The sequence below is a fragment of the Syzygium oleosum genome, unplaced genomic scaffold, assembly GCF_021117445.2.
Source record: "Syzygium oleosum isolate NSW1041296 unplaced genomic scaffold, Sole_v2.1 Sole_v2.01, whole genome shotgun sequence".
NCBI classification, from domain to species: domain Eukaryota; kingdom Viridiplantae; phylum Streptophyta; class Magnoliopsida; order Myrtales; family Myrtaceae; genus Syzygium; species Syzygium oleosum.
Window position 1 is genome coordinate 31,797,696 of NW_026607485.1, and position 17,396 is coordinate 31,815,091.

The following is a 17,396-nucleotide window of genomic DNA, read 5'->3' on the forward strand; positions in this document are numbered from 1 at the left end:
TTTTAGGTCCAGTCCCAATCTGCCTTGAACATCTTTTTGTCTCAGAAAAAACTCCAAACTTTAAGTCTAGTCCAAAATCTATCATGAATTTTATTTTGTGTAAAAAAAATTACCAAAATTCAATTTATTTTAAAAAATATACCTCCGTGATCCAATCTCAATCAGATGTGGCACTTCCACATCGATAACAAATCCACATCAACAAAATAATGGGCTTTTTTTTAGACAAAGAAAAGTTCGGAGCAAATTTGGACTGAACAAAAAAATTAGGTTTCGTTTTAAATTAAAAAAAGTTTTTTGAGGTGGATTTGTTATCGTTCCTAACTTTCATATCATAGAATGATTTTTATTTTGGAGAATTTCAACAATTTTTATTGGGTTGAATTTGTTATCGAAGTGAAAATACAACGTCGGTATGTACCTATCGCCCCATTACTTTGTTGATGTGGATTTGTTATCGACATGGAAGTGCTACATCAAGTTGAGACTGGATCACGGGGGTATATTTTTGAAAATAAATTGAAAATTGCTGATTTTTTCTACACAAAACAAAATTCAAGGTAGATTTGGGACTAAACTGAAAGTTTGGGGTTTTTTCTGAGACAAAAAAAAGTTCGGGGTAGATTTGGGACTTGACCTAAAGTTGGAGTTTTTTTAAGAAATTCACCCGTATTTTAATTGAAACTTGAAGAGAGCAATTAAGATCTTCAATTGCCCAAAAAGAGAAAGTAATTAGCAGCAACTTCTGCCATTAATGATCCTTTCTAGAGAGTAATCCTTTCTTTTAATCCTTTTTGGACCAGCAAGATAGTTATTAGAGTTTTGTATGAAAGAAGTTTGTTCTGAGTCAATCCATCAAAATCGATCGTCAAACTTTTACACGTACTTGATCTCACATGAACCATACAGTCTACATTTCTGGCCGTCGAATTGGCAAAAAAGCCTCGCAATACCTCAAATCGGCACGGCAAGTGTCGTGGAAATCGCCAGACATCAAAAGCAAGTTTCAGATGCTCGACAACCGATCAATGTCGGTTGAATTCTCCAAATGGTTTTGGTTCCAACTTGCAGTGAGCACACAGCTTCTAAACCAGTGTCTTATGATTGTGATATTTGGCTAAAGCTCGAGGGAAGCAATTAGATATTCTAAAGTTGCCTAAATATCCAGCATGAAGATGACAACGATCTCTTTCTTTAAAATAAATAAATAAATTAGTGCGCAAAGACAATATACTTAACTTAGCGTGGGCTCCACCGACCAACGAGTGGTAAACTAGCATTTGGTGTAGAGGGCCCCACCAAAAGACCTTGCTGACGACGTCGTATGCGATTCCATTCTTGTTGAGACATTATTCTCGTGTACGGTTTCCCTAAAGCTATGCGAAAGACAAATTGTTTATAGTCTTCGAAATAGAATAAAAAAAAAAATCAAATACATTGTATTTGTTTTGTCGGTAGGCCAAGTATATCTTCTGATTGCCATGAGCATCAAAGTCGTAAATTCACTGTCGTAAAGTATTTCATCAATCATATTTTGTACAATGACAATTTGGAAACGTCTCGAGTTATTTTACAGAAAATCGATGATTTAGAAAATTCTGCGGGACAGTTGAAAAACCGGGAAATAGATGTAGATCTTGCCCATAGATTACAGGCGGGACAGATGAAGGGATAAGATTAAAAACGAAACTAACAAAAGAGAATAATAGTCGTTACTCCAATTGTGGATAAGACGGCCGTCTGAGATAATTTGACCATATTGAACGAAAGCCTTCAAATGTCTCAGTGAAACGATGTGAACGTGAATTGGACATGTTAGTCAAAAAGGATGGGGGGGCTAGAAAAGATCAGGGAAGGAAACCGTAAGAAACTATACGGAACATTTAAAACTCATGTAAAAAACCTCACAAAGGATCAAGTCCAATGGCACGGTAATACTCATACAACCGATTTGATTTAGCATAATAAGCTTTGATTGTTGTTGTTATTGTTGCTGCCGCCACCGCCGTGATTAATCCCCAAAGTTCCATTTTTTGCCTTCTCAACTCGAACGCGCCCTAAATTTGCACCCTCGACAGTCGCTCTCGGCTCGTCCAAACGCAAGAAATGCGCCAAGAAGTAGAAGATTCTAACAAGCCTACGACTAGGGGTGAGCGGTTCCCGGTCCGGTCCGGTTCCGAGGTGGAACGAGGAGCTTAGGACCGAGAAAACCCGGTTCCCAATTTTGGGAAGCGGGTGAGCAGGTTAGTTCTAGGACCGAGCGGACCGGGCCGTTCTAGGACCGATGGAGCCAGGTTACTTAGAGTTTAGGATTTTTTTTTTGTCAAACACTTAAGGTTTGGTTCACATTTTATTTTATGTCAATGAAGTTCACTTAGGGTTTAATTTACATTTTACTATTTTTTATCAATGAATTTATGATAATGAAGTTCACCCAGAGTTTAGTTCACATTTTATTAATTTTTTTAAAGAAAAAAATTACAAAAATATATATTAAATAGTCGGTCAGGTCAGGTCAGGTTCCCTGGATGAAGGAGACCGACCTGGAACTGTTCCGCTTTTAGGAGCAGGGAACCTGACCGATAGTCCCAAGAACCGGACCAAACTCGTCGGTCCGATCCGGTCCTGTCCGGTCCCGGTTTGGGCGGTCCAAGTTGCTCACCCCTACCTACGACATGAACAAAAAGAAGAGACAAAAACAAGCCCATGACATTTCACATCACAAACTCAACCACTCCCCTGCACTCTCGCCAGCATCTTTCCACGTCCCAAAACGTGAATCGACTACCCACAACATTGAAATCGAAAAATCCTCTTGTCCCTTTCCGGGCGAAGATTTTTCCTCAACGGTAATACGGCTTGCCCCCCCAAAAAAACACACACGCCTGCTTAATGATGATGGAAAGGCGGGTGGTTGCAATAGCTCGAGTCAAATTGATCTGACCACCTTTAATGATGGGGGGGGGGGGGGGGGGTGGCCTAATTGCCCTAGTGGAAAATGCAAGTCACCCAACACTTTGTCCTAATCATTCAATGTTTCCTCAAAGCCACCGATGGCATCCGATGCAATGCAAATCGCGACACATGTCCAACTTCTCCCCGTCCTTGATGATCAGTAAAACGGGTCTTTTTCAGCTAGTATTGCGTATGACATTTGAGTCGGCAAATCATACTAATTATATACGGAACGGGGAAACAATGCGTTAAAAATCGAGTCTTTCGTTGCTTGAACGTTCGAATCGCCCTCTATTGTCCAAGTTTAGTCATGATACATCATCATGAATATGCTCGAGATTTTTAACAAGCACGCTTTGCTCTCGATCGATGAAAGAACGAGCCGCGTAATTACCAGAGTCTCTCGAACTGTGACGAAGGAGTGGTGTGGGACAGATTCCAAAAGGTCCCATCAATGCCAGCTTTGCTCCCTTTCTCCTGGTACTTCCCCCTCCCCCTCACTCTCTCCTCCGTCATGGCTTCATCTTCGCTCCCTCTCTTCTCCTGAGCCTCTCGCTCCCATGCAAGTCCCTCCCTCCTCCGCCGCCGTTCTTGAACCCGACCCACCTCGCGCTATCCCTCCGCCGCGTGACCGCCGGGAGGCGGGTGCCGCCGCCGCCGAGCTCGAACCCATGAGCGACCAGGTGTCCAAGGCCACCACCTCCGTCTTCGGGCTCAACCTATGGGTGGTGGTCGGCATCTGCGTCGGCGTCGCCATCGTCCTCCTCCTCTTCTTCATCTCCCTCTGGCTCACCTCCCGGAAATCAAGAACCGCCCGCCCGACGCCCGGCAACCTCACCTCCATCCCGGTCGTCTCCAAGGAGATCCAAGAAATCCAAATCCCGCACTCCCAGGTCCAGCCCGACCCGTTCCCCGACCCGGAACCGCTGCCCGAGGAGGAGAGCCTAATTGGGTACAACCGGATTCACATTGAGATCGGCAAGGACCACCGGATATCGTACCCGGAGAGGTACTACGGGTCGTCCTCGCACGGGAGTGGCGGGGACGGCTGTCCGAGGAGTGGCGACCAGGCGGCGGCGGTCGTGCCGGAGGTCTCGCACTTGGGCTGGGGGCATTGGTATACTCTCAGAGAGCTCAAGGCCTCTACGAACGAGTTCGCTGATGAAAATGTGATTGGTGAAGGAGGGTATGGGATTGTATACTATGGTCTTTTGGAGGACAAAGCTCAGGTTGCTGTCAAGAACTTGCTTAATAACAGGTGCATTTTAATTTTATCTCTGTTAGTTTTTTTTTATGTGAAATTCGATCTTGCCTTTGGGGCAGTTGTGTTGTTTGTGGAATCGTGGGGTTTGGGTTTTTGCTGGGGAAATGCGGATGTTTTGTCTTGTTTTTGAACGTCAGAGGAAGTGGTTGATCCTGGACTTTTGTGTGTGCGTGTGTTCCTATGTTAGGGGGCAAGCTGAGAAGGAGTTCAAAGTCGAAGTTGAAGCGATCGGCCGCGTTCGGCATAAGAACTTAGTCAGGTTGCTTGGCTACTGTGCTGAAGGAGCTCATAGGTATATTGCGCTCCCTTTGTTTCCTTTGGTTAAATTGTTCGCGTTGAGCACAAGAAAATGTGCCGCAATAGCGGGGTTCGGCGTGTGCGTTCATTGTTGAACGTATTTGATTTGTTATTATTCGAACTTTGGTGCGAGGTTCCCAAGTAATTTTCAAATAACATCTTGGTTCTTGTCATACAGGATGCTTGTGTATGAGTATGTCAATAATGGGAATTTAGAGCAGTGGCTTCATGGGGATGTCGGTCCTCGTAGTCCTTTGACTTGGGAGATACGGATGAAAATTATCTTGGGAACTGCCAAAGGGTAAGCTTCATCAGCATACACAATTTGTTTAGCATCTGTCTCGTCCGCACTCCTGGTTCTAACGATTTACTCTCCTCTTGCTACGGATACAGGTTGACTTACCTTCACGAGGGACTTGAACCGAAAGTGGTACACCGTGATATTAAATCGAGTAATATATTACTCGACAAGCAGTGGAATCCTAAAGTCTCAGACTTTGGCCTTGCCAAGCTGCTCTGTTCAGATAGTAGTTATATCACAACTCGTGTGATGGGAACATTCGGGTCTGTATAACTTCTCACACTCTTTTACCAACCTTTCTATCTCTCTCTTGAAGCCAAAATGAACTCAATGTCATTATTGCTGGTTTTGCAGCTACGTAGCCCCTGAATATGCGAGTACGGGCATGCTCAATGAAAGAAGTGATATATACAGTTTTGGTATTCTGATCATGGAGATAATTTCTGGGAGAAACCCTGTTGATTATAGCCGCCCTCCGGAAGAGGTATGCATTATCTTGTGACTTATCTTTATCTAGTTCCCATCGAACAAAAAAAACTTCTGTGAAAATCTTTTCTTTTTGCCAGTTAACTAGACTTCATCCATTTCCCACCCTCTCTCTTTTGCTAAAAGTTGAAAGAAATTGACAGGTGAATTTAGTTGATTGGCTCAAGAAGATGGTTACCGACAAGAACCTAGAGGGAGTGTTGGACCCCAAGTTGCCTGAGAAGCCTATTTCAAGGGCATTGAAGCGGGTACTTCTTGTAGCTCTAAAATGCGTTGACCCTACTGCACAGAAGCGCCCGAAGATGGGGCACATAGTGCACATGCTTGAAGCTGAGGAGTCTCCTTTCAAAGATGTATGTCTCGGTTTCATTGGAATATTTGGCTTTTCTCACATGTGCATATGCTAACATACATGAATTAGCTTTTTGTTGTTTTCCCAGTCTTCAGAATTTACTCTAGTTTTCACAATAAGGTGGGGGTAATGCTGAGTGATGTCTTAGTGTATAATTGAGTAGCACAAGATTGATGATCCATGTAGGTGGGGTAACTGTTGTTGTTCCCTCGTGTTTGTGTCAGATGATAAGGTCGACAGCCCAAATAGTTTGTTACAAATACTCAATAATTATGATTGATCTGATAATGCTGGTGGTTTCTAACTTCCCCTTGGTCGATTTGTTTTCTGTTATCTCTTCATGGGTCTGCGAGATTTACTTTAGATTTGCACTCTTAATTTGTACTCCCAAGATTTGACACTTGATCTTCACTTAAAGCATTTCCTATCTAGCTATGCTCATCTTACTTTACATGCTTTGTTAATAATTCTCTTAACATTTACTCAGGATCGTAGAGCTGGAAGGGACGCGGGACGTGTAAATGGCGACAGGTCGCAGGTTGGGTCGATAGAGACTAAAGCGACAGAAACAGGTGGCAGTGACCAAGAAAATGTTACTTCTACTAATGAGGAGCCTACACATCAAGAATCTGAAGAGCAGAACCTGTAAATTCCAATGTCCTTCCGAAGAAAAATTCTTGTGGTTAATATAATAATGCTCCATTCAGAAGATGTCATTCTTTGGTGACGGGGGCTTTCAGATAAGTTCATATACAATCGTGTTTCAATCCATTACGTTTTATATAGTCAGTTTTCATGTAAGCCCTTCCGATCGAAGCTATCATAGTAGCTTCAGCATGTATTATATACAATGTAGCGGCTGAGCTTGATTAAATTTTTTCTTCTCACGCAATATCTATCGAATACTGCAATTGCAGCAATTGCTGTTGCTGCAGAGAATTACCTGCAACTGTCTTGAATTTGAGAGAATGTCTTGTAGATGATTATTACAATAGTGAAACGGTACCCCAAAGGAACAGAGGAGGGACCAAGTTTTCAATGATACAAGTCCCAAAATTTAATGGCGTTGCTCAGAGTCAGGTTGGTTGGATCGAGAACTGGCAGGGTCCCTCCACTAACATGGCCTTGTTAGTCCACAAAGCTGCATGAGTGCATGAAAAGGCCACGGTCTGGACATATTGAGAGTTTTTCACAGCTGGGTTTGTTTTGTGGCTCTTTCTCTTTGGAATCTCTCAGCTTTCTAGCCCCCCCACCTCATTGATGGTGAGGGTGGTCCATTGCTTTTTGTATAATAGCTATGAGGAGGTCCATTTTAGGGTTTTGGCTCTTCTTGTGTTATTATAAAAAGGCCCACATGGTGCAACAATTTCAGCAGCATCTTCGATAGGTGCTGGAACTTCAATGATTCAGTTATGGGGCATTTGCAGCTCCATACTCTAGAGCTTGGGTTTTGTAGTTTAGTGACTTTTAGTTCCTAGTTCTTCAAAACTCTGAGGTTTCGGTCTGTGAACTTCTGTTTTTGTCCGACGTTGAATCGGTGACGGTCTTGGTGGGTTCAATCCCATAGACTAATCTAATCTTTCTTCTTCCAACTTGAGAGAGAGAGAGAGAGAGAGAGAGAGAGAGAGAGAGAGAGAGAGAGAGAGAGTGTGTCCATTGCTCCTTGTGTAGGTCATAAATGTGAGTGCATGAGCTGTGCATTTAAAAATTGCCACTTTGTTTGTACTTCTACAAGTCCATTGCTACTTGTGCAGGTCATAAATGTGAGTGCATGAGCTGTGCATTTAAAAATTGCCACTTTGTTTGTACTTCTACAAGCCAAGAGCAAGTAGCTTTTTTTAATTTTTTTAATCATTTAGGAAAATGGTCTCGGAGACTCGGCTCTTTGGAGATTCATGAAAAACTCTACAACCCCATGAATCGATTAAGTCCATACCTTTGACTTATGCAGTTGGCCTAACTCAAAACAATTTGTGCACAATTATTTGTATTAGAACGAATGACCTTTGATTCATGAATCAGAGGATTCAAAATAGTCAAGCTTCACACGTGGACTACTGTATTGCATTTGCATTATTCAATATCTTTCCTCGTTGCTTTAATTCCACACTATCACGATAGATTATTCTTTGGATTTTCCAAATTTAAGTGTCATATTTAATCTGTGATCAAGGATTGATTTTACATTTTTAGGGTGGAATTTATATCATAAATCTTTTCTTCTTCTTCTTCTTTCTTTTCCTGTTGTGACATGCTTTCTCGGCTGGGCCTCTCACTTGAAATTAGGGTTCGAGTGAGTTCATTACTACCACGAATCACTGTAGTTTTATTATAAATACATATTAAGTAGTTAAAATTAAATCTAACACAAAGTCCTACATAAGATTATCATCAATCAAACAAAATTCTTACGTTAAAAGGCTCTTCATATGAGAATGATTGGGTAATATCCGTTGTAAAATATTTTTTGACAACCTTTCTTAAAATTAACATATATAGTTAGATTAAGTGAATAACCTAGTGGTAAAATACTAAGGATTAATACCACGAAAAATCCTAAATCGGTACACCTATAACAAATTTACTTATAACTAATTTTTTGACCATAAAAAACCTAAACTGGGCCTATTTCACCCCCTCTTCAGCTCGATATAGGTGTTTTTTTTTTTTTGTGGAAAAAAAACCTTTTCTGTTACGAAATAAGATCAATCACCCATTCACCCTAATTTTTTCTCTCTCATCTCTTTTCTTCGCCTTCTATCTCTATTGTTGACTGATTAAAACATCCATTTATGCTTGCAAATCAATTGATCCTAAATTAAGCATACCTTTCTCTCTTGTGTTTTGCTTCCTCACTGCCGCCGCTGTTTCTCCCATCTTCTTTTTTAAATTATGACCGATTAAATATCGTAATAGTTTTAGGTTTGAACTTTCGTTCGTAAAATCTTACTTTGCTTTTACCCGCCTCATCTTGCTTCGCCTGTTGCCCTACTAGATGCCCTGCAGCGCATTCTTTACGGAGAAAATTTGCCTCATTCGGGGTAGGGGTCTCGTGCCGTCCTGCTGCTATCAAGATGAATACTTAACAGTTTAAGCAAAGTTGTATTTTCTCGACCAAAGTTTTAAACTTAAGAATACCACAAAATTTAATTGATCATAGTTTAAAAAGAAGATGGGAGAAGCAACGGTGATAGTGAGAAACAAAACACGAGAGAGATAATGTTGGTTAATCATTCTTCAAAGTAGAAGGATATTTTACTCAGTTAGCAATAAAAATAGAAGGTGAAGAATAGCGATGGACGGGAGACATAAAAGTAGGGTGAATGGGTGATTGATCTTGTTACCTAACATAGAAGGTTATTTTTGTCAATTGAAAATAAAATTTTTATATCACTAAACTCTTATTTTCTTATAATTGATATACTTTCGTTGGAAATCGACCAATTTTCCGGTAAACTATTATCTTGGAGGACACATGGTCACTTTTCAAGACCCTACGTTATCGCACACCAAATGTTTGTTTGAAATCAATCAAAGTCCCGGCCAAAATGTACTTTGCCCTAAAATTTTGTACCATCTTCCTAATGCTTTTGTCATATGAATGGTTTAAGAACACTATTAAACCTACATTCACTATAATTTGGCGATAAATTAGATTTACTCGGATACCTTGTTACATGCGAGATCACCGCACTTCATTCACGTTCGATGCCTCGAAAACATGAACAAACTATGCAAATGATTAGTTTAATGAGTGTCTCAAAACTAATAAATAAGCTCATTAATAAGATCCGTTTTCCCCTTCTATACTCCCCCAAGTAAATACTAAATTTAAGAAGCTTAATTGAATCTTGAAGTAAGTACAAGATTTTTATTTGCTTAAGAAATTAATATTAAATGAAGGAGCAGACATGGATCCAAGTTTTCCTGTGCTTGTGCTGCACTCCCGCCTTTCCTCTTATTTTTTTGTTATTTAATTTCATTTTTCACTTTGTTTTGTCTCATAAAACAAAAAAAAAAGAAAAACTAGGTTTGAATCGTTTATATAGTAGAAAAAAATACAAAACCCATTACAATATTCATCAAGTGGCATCAACCACTGTCAACCCCACCGCCTTCCATTAATTACCTTCGTAAAGCACACGCTATTCCCCCAAAAAAATCAATAAACATATCGAAACCCTAACTCTGCATGTACGTGTACGTTCTACAGAGAGAGTAAACAATCAATTTCACCAAAAAATGAAAAAAAATAAATTGATGAATTTCTTCATTATGTAACCTTTGTCGATCTTGGAATTAGATTTCTCTTTTGCTCGATTATAGTCGGAGACATTATTTAATGCATGGATTTGGTTTAGTGATTATATGCAAAATCCAACATTTTGTCCTCGTGCTCCGTCTCTAGTGCTAGTTCCCAAAGCCCATCCTCTCTCTCGAGCTCTGATCAAACGGGGGGTCAAGAAAACGAGCGATGTCGACCCACCCGTCGAAGACCGACTCGGAGGTGAGCAGCCTCACCCCGTCCTCGCCCGGCCGCTCCCCGCCGCGCCGCCCCCACCCGGCGTACTACGTCCAGAGCCCCTCCCGGGACTCCTCCTCCCACGACGGGGAGAAGACCACCAACTCCTTCCACTCCTCGCCCGCGCTGCTCAGCCCCTCGGGCTCCCCTTCCCACCCCTCCCACCACTCCTCCCTCGGCCCGCCATCCCGCGGCTCCTCCTCCTCCACCCGATACTCGGGCTCCCTCAAGCCTGCTCACCGGAAGGCCCACCCTGGCGAGGAGCGGGGCGGGAGGGCCCGGCGGGGCAAGGGGTTCGATGCGATCGAGGAAGAGGGGCTGCTCAATGACGGGGAGGGCGGCGGGGCCGGTGGGGTGCCGCGCCGGTGCTACGCGGTGGTGTTCGTGCTGGGGTTCTTCGTGATGTTCTCCTTCTTCGCGTTGATTCTGTGGGGGGCGAGTCGGCCCCAGAAGCCCAGCATCGCCATGAAGGTGCGTGTGCTTTGACTGCGCGATTATTTCTCTCTTTCCCTGATATTCTGTCCAGCCTTCAATGTGATCAGTTTTCTTTTCGTCTTTGTTCGTGAACGGTTCTTGTTGCAGAGCATAGTGTTCGATCAGTTCGTGGTTCAAGCCGGGACGGACTTCACCGGGGTGGCGACGGACATGGTGTCGATCAACTCCACGGTGAAGCTCACGTTCCGGAACACGGCCACCTTCTTCGGCCTCCACGTCACCGCCACCCCTCTCGACCTCTCCTATTCCCAGCTCAGCCTCGCCACCGGAAGCGTAAGTGCATCATGCCTTCCCCGATCATCTTTCCATCGACTTTAGCTCGAAAAAATCTCGATCCGACGTCATTAATTACTCGCGTTGCGGTTTAGCATTAGACCATGCACACATATCAGAACGGTAGGTGCACCTAATCAACATAGATGAATCGAAAATCGATAACGAAGATCAACTCATTCATCACGACCCTAATTTAATCACGAGAACTGTTCTTAATCGAGAGGAAGAAGAGTAGAATACAACTATCGTTTCACTATCTAAGAGGGCATCGATTTTTTTCCCTCGTCGATAGATAAACAAGTTCTACCAGTCGAGGAAGAGCCAGAGATCGATCACGGTGACGCTGAAGGGGGACAGCATCCCGTTATACGGCGGCGGGGCCGATCTGAGCAGCGTGAACGGGGCGCCGACCCAGCCGGTGCTGCTCTCGCTGGCGTTCCTGGTCCGGTCGAAGGGGTACGTCCTGGGGAAGCTGGTGAAGGCCCGGTTCAACCGGAGGATCCGGTGCTGGGTCACCATGGATCCCAAGAAGATGAGCGTCGTCGTTCCCTTGAAGGACAAGTGCACTTACCAGTAAAAGAGCGAGAGGGATGCATGTGATTGGATCGTTATTATGTGTAAGTATAGGTCCTATTGTTTCCATTTCTTCTATTCTTTTTCTTCTTATTTTCAAAATTTTTGTTGTTTCCATTTCTTTTATGCGAGATATATATGAAATTAGAAAATAAATATTTTGGGTTCTTTATGTGTATTTTAGTTTAATGCTATATGCCTTTTCTAGATGAGTACTATATATGTTAGCACCCGTTTAAGAGGAATTGATCCATTGTGCTACAAGTGAATACCTCAAAGGTTTAGAGAATAAAGAAAAATGTTTGCGGCGAGATTTCATACTGGAAATGAACACATTGGCGACGCTCATTTGATCCGATTGGGTTCGAAATGCCGATGAAATGAACTTACCGGCAACTATACAACTCGTTCTAGAGGAACATGACCTTGATGATCGGATATAAGACATAGACTAAGGTAGAAGACAATAGCAAAATAGAATAACGTGAACACGTATATTATTAGACTAAACATACTATAGTTTTATATTTTGAATTGCAGCATCGATGCACTCCACGCAAGGACATTTTGTGTTTCATTAGTATTTTCTCTCTCGATATATTTACTATTATAAAGCTTAATTTCATCGCAATTTCTCATTTTGCAAAATAATGACAAAATAGAATAATGAAAAATTTAAATTGCTAAGATTTTTTTTTCTAAAGCAAATATATTAACTCTATGATAGAATTTGTCAAAATGTGTCCGATGAATTGGGGAAATAACTGCAATATGTGTCTATATTCATTAATATATGCATGGGCATGTTTATGTATTAAAATTTTCCACTAAAAGAAGGGAAAAATATAAAAAAAGTCCTAAACCTATTGCATTTGTGCCAATTTAGTCGTAAACCTTTTGGCATAGTGCCAATTCAGTCATTGCGGCTAACTTTGGCCAATATTGCTAACGTGGACGTCGATCAACCTATGTGGTACCATCGGTGCTGATGTGAATAATTTTTAATAATACTTTAATATTTATTTGATTTTTTGTTATTTTTCTTTGATTTTTTTTCTTTCTTCCTCCTTTTGCTGGTGATCGGCAATGGCCAGGCAGGCTGGCCTCGCCTAAGTGAGGGTCACCATCGACTGCCACAAGCAAGGCCCGGCCGGGCAAAGGTGAGCCTTGTTGAGGGCTCCCATCGCCAGATCTGGGAGGCCGACCCTTGCCTTGGCCACGACGGCCTTGCCAGATTTGGTGAGGGGATCCCTCGCCTAGGCGAGGCCCGACGAGGGTCGGCCTCACCTGGGCCAAATTTGGCGAGGCCGACCTAGCCCCGGCAAAGACTCCCCTTGCCTGGCGGGGACTTGTTTGAGGTGCTAGACGGCGACTCTGGCACATGCGAGGCCGGCCCGCCTGGTCATGGCCGGCAAAAGGAGGAAGAAATTAAAAAAAGAAACAATCGAAATAATATTAAAATATTTTTAAAAATTGTCTATGTCAATGCTAACGGTGCCATGCAACTCGGCTGACATCCACCTTAGCAATATTCGGCCAAAATTAGCCAGAATGTTTGAATTGGCACTATGTCAAAAGGTTTAGGACTAAATTGGCATCAATATAAAATGTTTTGGACTTTTCTGACACTTTTTCCTTCATAGAATATAGGATAACTACAAATCACTGTATACGTAGCTACAATCAATTTCGCTTTGATTCGATTGCCACCAATACACAATTCATGTTCATCTTGTTCATCTTCCTAAGTGTTCTATGAGAATAAGATCCATAAATTGGAATATCTATGTAGTATGCGCCGAAGAAAATGCTAATGATCCAAAATATCTTTATATTCATGTAATATTCCTCCACCTATTAACTTAAGTTTTCGAGTTTGACTTTCTAACAGATTATGTGATGATTTGACGTAACTAAATGTGAATTCTCTATCCCGTATCATACGTCATTCTATGTCTAAATCAATCTCAATTAATGACAGATTTATCAAAAATTAAGATTTGTCGAGATACCGATGATTACTGGACGGAATAGAAGATCTGCCTTTTGTATGTATATTTGGTTCGATTAAAAAGGTCATTCATGCCAAAAGTAATGAATTAGAACGCTGGTCGTGCTTCCTCTTATATGAATCCGACTTAAAGGAATCAAGCACTTGCAAAAATATATAGGAATTAACATTCGCGAGTAATTACCTAATCAAGAAAATGAAAATTGCCGTCGTCAATCTCATCAAAAATATTCCAGATCATCGATTTTGTTCACTAAAAGGGACAGGTACATCCACACAAAAGAAATCAATCGATCGAGATTACTGTTATGCCACGGGTCCTTCTAACGGGCGTTCCGATGAGTCCTTGTTCCAAGGAAAGCAAAGACTGTACCGACCAGTTTTGTCCTCAAATGCGCACGGACCGTTCGGCAGGGTACTCCACAAGCAATTTGTATCGCACCGATTTAATTCTCTGTTTTCTTCGTATATGTTAAAGTAATGAAACTGATCAGACCACGAGAAGCTGCAGAAGTACAGAGTCTCCCCGACCAATACTAACGGGCGGAATTGAAAGGACCAGGACAAGTTGGGCGCCAGCACCTTGTCACCGAAATCATCGTCCTTGGATTTGCAATGGACGGTGAGTTCCGTTCCGCCAGGCAAATTGTTGGTGATCTGAACTGTGGTCTTTCTGACAGCTTGGCACACCCGACCTAACAACATGAGAGCACACACTGACCCCAAAAAAACATTTGAAAGTGCACCCATTTTTCTAGCCATTTCTTTGTTTCAGACAACAGTGACAAAGATCATGCTTCTAGGGTTGGCGCTATTTAAGGAGGAACGAGACTAGTTGTTTAGTCAAGTGAAAGTGTCTAATTGGTATGTGGTGATTTTACGGTAAGAAGGATCTTCCTTGGATAGCGGTGGCAAGGAAACCGTTTGTATTTCGATTTGTTGGATAAGGAGGGGAAGAACCTGTTTGTCAGGATGATTCTCTTCCCAAAATGTCAATCCTAAGCAGTGATGATCGCTATAATTTTTTCCTTCCCTTGGAGTAAGAATACGACACTGTTGGTATAATATTTTAATGAAATTACATCAAATGGAAACGAGATAATGTACAAAATGGCATGAGAAATGGAAGCAACCGGTATTACAAGTTCCATATATGTTCGGTTGTCGAGGGGAAGTGGTGCGGAAAAATTATGATGATTCTTTTATCTTGTGATTGGAAATTCTTCGGCCAGAATACAATTATGTTCCCAACAAAATAAAATATTCCTAGTAAAATGGGTGCATGAAGATTAGGCATAAATTGAGACTAGTTGTCATTGGATGAATCTAATATTACTATAGTTGTCATTCGATGAATCTAATATTACTATAGAGATGATGTATGTTCATATAGATTAATTGATACGTGATTCCCATTTCATTTCTAAATTGGGTATCTTTTGCTGAGCTGGCTACTAGATTTCGAAGAGGTCGCCAGCTTAGCATCTATGCTTATGATTTATCTATATACGCACTAATTAATAGATAGTAATAGTACTAATATGATATGTGATACAATGGACGCTGGAGGTATTTTATAGTAATATAAGCAGTCTAATATGATCCAATAATTAATTAGGTTGTCGACAGTAAAAATAAAATGAAAATCAGGAGATATGCAGGACAACAGAGATAAATGCATAGGATTATCGATGAGAAATGACATAAGCTATAGGTTTAGTTGTAGAAGTGACAGTAGCAGACAGCTGGCAATCATTAGAATATGCCAGCGGCAAATTTTGAGTATTTGAAAATTTGAAAAGATTGGGATCGAATGTGGAACAGTTGCCACCCAAGGATTTGTCTCGTAAATTATCGATGAAACTATCAGTACGCAAAGACTAGGACATCGAAGCTATCGATAAGAAAAGATAAACATGGCTTTATATACGAACAATGGCAGTTACCTAACCTAGAAGGACAAGTGTCGAGATAAAAACATGATCGGTGACGATTACCTTATGGAAAGGGCCAAGTGTCGAGACAAAAATGGATTGACTATGGTTGCTGTACATAAAAAGACAGGTGTCAAAGTAAAGACAAGGACAAATAGCAGTTACTTGAGATAAATTGACAAATGTAAAAAAGACAAAGACAAAATAAGATCGATGACAGTTATTTAACAAGTGTCATAAGGACAAATGGCAAAGATAAGATTAACGACGGTTATCTAATATAAACTGACAGACGGCATTAGAGGACGGTTATCATGTTCACAGTATAAATACTATACGGTAACCAGCAAAATCCCCCCTCCTGCCCGCCGAACACACAATAAAAAATGCTATCTTTTTGTCTTTAATTTTTCGCATGGTACTTTCAATTTCCTTAACTCTAGCCATCTATGTTTCAATTCTAGTAGTTGTGTAGCACTTTACCAAAATTACTTATAAGTATTGTTCTGTTTGTTCCGTTTACTCGAAAGGACTATATTATCATTGGCGTAGAAATTTCTATCATCCGTAGTAAACTCTTCAATAAAATTATCTCGACTTCCCACCCGACACTCTCTTTTTTGTCACTTTAATATGTTTTGCTATGGATGTTATTCAATTCTATAGTGAAGATCACGAGACAGAAACAAGCGAAAGAAGTGGCGGAAAAAGAAGCAACAAGTTAACAACATATCGATCACATTTCGAAGCCGGGTGTCAAAAGAGCATAGTCGAGGTAAGTTGCCTATTTCGTGAACAACGTATTCATTATATTTCAGTTTAATAAGTTGATCGAAACGTGAATCGTGAGGGACTTGGGGGCCAAACACACGAAGGATTGAACGAAGAAACGGACAAGAAAATCAAGAATCTGAAAGAATCGGCTTCAAGGATCTCCAAGGATATGCTTGACATGTTAAATTGAGCATGCCACGATGATCAATGTGTGGAGAGTGACTTCTTTTAATGTAAAATTAGTTCTATGGTCAGTTTTCTGTGAAATTCTGCACAAACAGATGAAAAAAGAAGATAACAAGAGAAGGTGCAAATACCCCACTTTTCTTGTACACCGTAGCGATTTTCTTCCATGCTGGGACTTCGATCGTCTGCTCCTCCTCCTTCTTTGTCACGGTCCGGTAGTTCCTTGACCGCAGAATAACCCGCCTTCTAATTCAAAGAAGGAGGAGGAGCGGAGGACCGAGACATTGAGACTTCCTTCCAATCTTCCATGCGATTTTTGGGACCTCCTTCGAGAAGATGAAATTGTGAATTTTAGAATCGTAACAGAGACGAAAAATAGATGGTATGAGCTAGGAAAAGATCTTCAGAGGAGAAAGAAAGTTCTGACTAACCCAACAAGAAGAGCAAGATGAAGTTATTTCTTTACTTACGTTGGACTGGACGAAAGCAATGGACTTCCAACGTCAACGAGGGCCTGGAAAATTCGTAGTGGAGACGAAGAGATTGGCCATAGGGCTTCATGGGGGATGCTATTTATAGGAACTGGAAGAGACTGTTGGTTTTCTTTCTAAGCAAGATATTCCAAATCTCTCTCTTTGGTTTTTTCTTGTTAATGTCAAATTTGAATATTCCATAAAGAGATAAAGGCTAATTCATTATGGGATTTTTAGAAGTCTTGAATTAACGGGGGAGTTGTGGAATTCCAAAAGTTTTCTACTCTACTTCCCTAAAAAAACCTATGAAAAGATGAGAATCACTTTGAAAGATTGCTGAAATTCCTTAAAAAGGAACATCCAAACAACGTTTATAACTTATCATTAACTCTAAAACCCCTAATGATGATGATGATGATGATGATAAGATACTTTAATGACAAACACTAATTGCAAAATCTCCCACATTATTAATGAACAAAAGTCCTCTTATGTAT

General features: G+C 41.1%; 2 protein-coding genes across 2 annotated transcripts; both read left to right on the forward strand.

Moving 5' to 3' along the window:
- Window positions 1-3,362: 3,362 nt before the first annotated feature.
- Window positions 3,363-6,604, forward strand: LOC115692546 (probable serine/threonine-protein kinase At1g01540). The gene is made up of 7 exons (XM_030619431.2): window positions 3,363-4,213; window positions 4,407-4,511; window positions 4,695-4,817; window positions 4,910-5,080; window positions 5,172-5,301; window positions 5,447-5,656; window positions 6,143-6,604. The coding sequence occupies exons 1-7, from the start codon at window positions 3,516-3,518 to the stop codon at window positions 6,302-6,304; spliced, it is 1,599 nt and encodes a 532-aa protein (XP_030475291.2). The 5' UTR covers window positions 3,363-3,515; the 3' UTR covers window positions 6,305-6,604.
- Window positions 6,605-10,064: 3,460 nt separating this feature from the next.
- LOC115692547 (uncharacterized) lies at window positions 10,065-11,689 on the forward strand. The gene is made up of 3 exons (XM_030619433.2): window positions 10,065-10,648; window positions 10,760-10,945; window positions 11,241-11,689. The coding sequence occupies exons 1-3, from the start codon at window positions 10,130-10,132 to the stop codon at window positions 11,523-11,525; spliced, it is 990 nt and encodes a 329-aa protein (XP_030475293.2). The 5' UTR covers window positions 10,065-10,129; the 3' UTR covers window positions 11,526-11,689.
- Window positions 11,690-17,396: the final 5,707 nt, after the last annotated feature.